At 27.9% G+C, this 3,674-nt stretch overlaps 1 protein-coding gene across 1 annotated transcript; it reads left to right on the forward strand.

Annotated features, from left to right (window-relative positions):
* Positions 1 to 298: 298 nt before the first annotated feature.
* On the forward strand, positions 299 to 3,667 carry LOC107885858 (the record flags this gene model as incomplete). The annotated part of the gene is made up of 2 exons (XM_029491963.1): positions 299 to 905; positions 1,361 to 3,667. A coding segment is annotated over exon 2 (1,198 nt), but the record flags the coding sequence as incomplete, so codon positions are not given.
* Between the last annotated feature and the right edge of the window lie 7 nt (positions 3,668 to 3,674).

Genomic DNA, 3,674 nt, shown 5'->3' on the forward strand with positions numbered 1-3,674 from the left:
ATCGTTAAGTGTATAAAAAATGTTAGGAAAAGTGGTTTAGATTAAAAAAAAAAAAACGTACCAATTTTCTAACAGAATGAGTGTATAAACAATGTTAAATTTAAAATTAATAGTATTAACAGTTTTGAAATTCTATATAATTTTCAGAATCATGAACACAGAAATAAACATAATTAAAAGCAGAATTCTAACAGTAGAACAGCAGGTGCGTGCAAATAAACGCTATTGTATCGAGATACGGAAAGCATTTAGAAAAGTGTTTGCAAATATTAATAATCCCTAATAACACAGGACGTCTAAGGGAAATATACTAAATAGTTCCAACGCGGGACATCTGAAATGGAAGTTCGTGGGATGTATATGGGATAAGCTTCAAAGGAAACAACCACGGACCGAGATAGACAGGCTATAGACCGGCTATTATAGCTATATATATATATATATATTATAGCTACCATATGGTAGTCTTGTTGTTGGAAATACGGGCGAGTGTATCGAGCGCTACATATATGTATATATTATATATAAATATATAATATACTACTGTGAAAGTGTGAACTGACTATTTTGTATTAATAGTTATTTAATGGGGAATCCCAGAATTTTATCTACTATATTGTTATATATAGTTGCCTTTACGATAACTGGTGGGTACGATCGCGTGATTTCGCCGCGAACCTATAGATAAAGATAAACGGATAATCAGACAAATTTCTTGACATCGAGAGTCGAGACATCACGTCAGTCGTCAGTGTACACGTCATGTAGTGTTGTGTTTACACAGTACTGTACCTATTATATTAGTATTGTACATTTGTACTGGCAGCTGCTAGTATTATAATTTATATAATACTAATATATGTCTGTTGTGTATATATCTTAACTTTTCGTGCTAGTTTGCTTTGGTAAGTACTATAAGTTTATAAATATTTAACAGTAATTATTGTACTAATGTAATTTGTCTCTGAGCATATATTATTATATAATAATATTTTAGCCATAATATATTATTGTAATGAGTACCTATTAATACTACCACAGATTAAATAAAATAAAATAAATGTTATTTGATCTGTGATACCTAGGTTCTACCATTGATTAAATATATATTATTTATACATATTAATAATTATTAAATATATTTAATCAATGGTACTACTAAATAGGTACTAATATTTACTTGAGAAACGTTCTTAAAAATGTTTTTGCTCTTTCTCATGAGAATATCAGAAAATTTGATAACAAAACAAATTTATTTTCTCTTACTGATTTCTATAATTTGAGAATAAAGGGTTCTTTTGAATTTTATAATATGCTCACATTTTACTAATTAAAATACTTATTATTGTTATGATTGCAGATTATATTGAACAAAGAGTACAAACTATACCTAACCTATATGATATCCGTATATTTCAACAATCATGTCTAGTTCACGGTAAGCAATTTATTTAAAGATTAATAATTTTGTTTTATGTGTTTGGTGTTTGTTTTATTTTAATAATATACTGTATAGGCCATAATTTATTTATATAAATATATAGCTAGTATAATATATTGCATACTCACTAAATAAAAAAAAATAATAACGATTAAAACTTAAGTGGACATTATACCTGGGTGTGGCAGACAATATTTTACAAAAAGGATATAATATTACTTCAAAAAAATTATGAATTATATTCAAGTTTGGTAATAAGTGTTTTAACTCTAATAACCTAGACCAGCGTTCCTTAATTTTTTTTATAATCGTGGAACCCTACTTTGTGTCAATAGTTTTAATGTGTCGTTTTATATAAGGATTATTTAATTCAAAAAATATTTTTAAAATTTACCAAAGTTTTTAAAATAACAGACAGACGGAAATTCAAAATGTTAATTGTATTATATTATATTATAATGAGATGAGCAAAATCGCTTTTTATTATTACGGATATTATACTTAGTATTACCTACACTTATAAATGTGTACGATAAACTCAACATTTTCCCACTAGCCCCCACTAACCTTAAATTAAATTTCTTTAAAGTAATTTTCTTGAAAATTTCGAAAAAAAGCACTTAAGTTTTGCAGAACCCTTATAAATTATTCATAAGTAACATCCATGGAAAACAAAGTTTAAGAAACACTGACTTAGTAGCTATACAATTTTGATTTTGATATATATTACCAATTAGATAGAAGAATACAATATAATGTTCTTATATACCTAACGTTCCCTTTACTTAGATAATTGGATTAATTGATATAGTATAGAGTTTAAACGCCTACCTAATAATTGTGTTGTTAGGGAAGAGAAAAATATTACGAAGAGAAAAAAAAAACCTTTAAATGTAATATCATCAAAACAATTAAAAAGAAGAATAATTCAAGAAAAAAACATATTCTCTGGTTCTTCATCAATTAATATTTCAAGTACAATTAGTGCTGAAAATACTCTATATAAGGAAGTTGTGTCATGTGAAAAAATGAATAGACCAGTAATTGAATCTCTTTCTTCAAAAATATCAGAGGAATTATCAGTTATACATTCAGAACCAACATTGGATAGTGAATATAACATGCAGCTTGTTAAATTTAAGCCAACAGAAACATCTACTGATAAAGATATTACAGAAAATCAAAGTTTACAGGAAAAATTAGTGTCTTGGACTCTTGAAAACAATATTACTCACAAAGCACTATCTAATTTATTAAAAATAATTAAACCACATGTCATTGAAGATAATTTGCCCAGGGATGCCAGAACACTAATGCAGACTCTTAGAACTACCAATGTAAAAAAGGTATTTCCTGGGGAGTACTATCACTTTGGGCTTCAATGTGGTATAATTCATTTTTTAAAACAACATCCTTTATTTTGTACATCAAATTCTACTATTAGTGTAATGATAAATGTAGATGGACTCCCAATAGCAAAATCGTCAAATAGTCAAGTTTGGCCAATTTTGGGATCAATTTATGAATATAATCATGTTTTTATAATTGGTATATACTTTGACAAAGAACATAAACCAGCTAGTTCTAATGAATTTTTGCATGATTTTGTTCAAGAATCTAAGTATATGACTGAAAATGGATTTGAGTTTAATGGTCACAAGTATAGATTCCATATAAAAGGAATAAGTGCTGATGCTCCGGCAAAATCATTTATGTTATGCATAAAAAGTCATGGAGGATATTCCAGCTGTACCAAATGTACAACTGAAGGTACATATATAGAACGGCGAGTTTGTTTCCCTTCGGAAACGATTGTCTTGAGAACTGATTTAGATTTTGACAATTATAAAGACGAAGATTATCATATGGGAAAAACTGCACTTACTGAAATACCGGGTTTACGTTTAGTTACTGAGGTACCACTTGATTATCAACATCTTATATGTCTTGGGGTTACTAAAAAATTAATAAGTTTATGGTTATGTGATAGCCTCAAAGTTCGACTGTCTAGTAGCAAAGTTAAAACTATTTCAAATTCTATAGACAATAATATTACACCTTTTGTACCTTTAGAATTCCAAAGAAAGCCAAGGTCTTTTAACATGTGGAAACAGTGGAAAGCTACAGAATTACGACAATTCTTATTGTATTATGGTCCAATTGTTTTATATTCAGTCGTATCTGAAGAAGTTTATATACATTTTTTGATTTTACACGTTGCTATTCGTATTTT

Source organism: Acyrthosiphon pisum, unplaced genomic scaffold, assembly GCF_005508785.2.
Source record: "Acyrthosiphon pisum isolate AL4f unplaced genomic scaffold, pea_aphid_22Mar2018_4r6ur Scaffold_19768;HRSCAF=20459, whole genome shotgun sequence".
NCBI lineage: Eukaryota > Metazoa > Arthropoda > Insecta > Hemiptera > Aphididae > Acyrthosiphon > Acyrthosiphon pisum.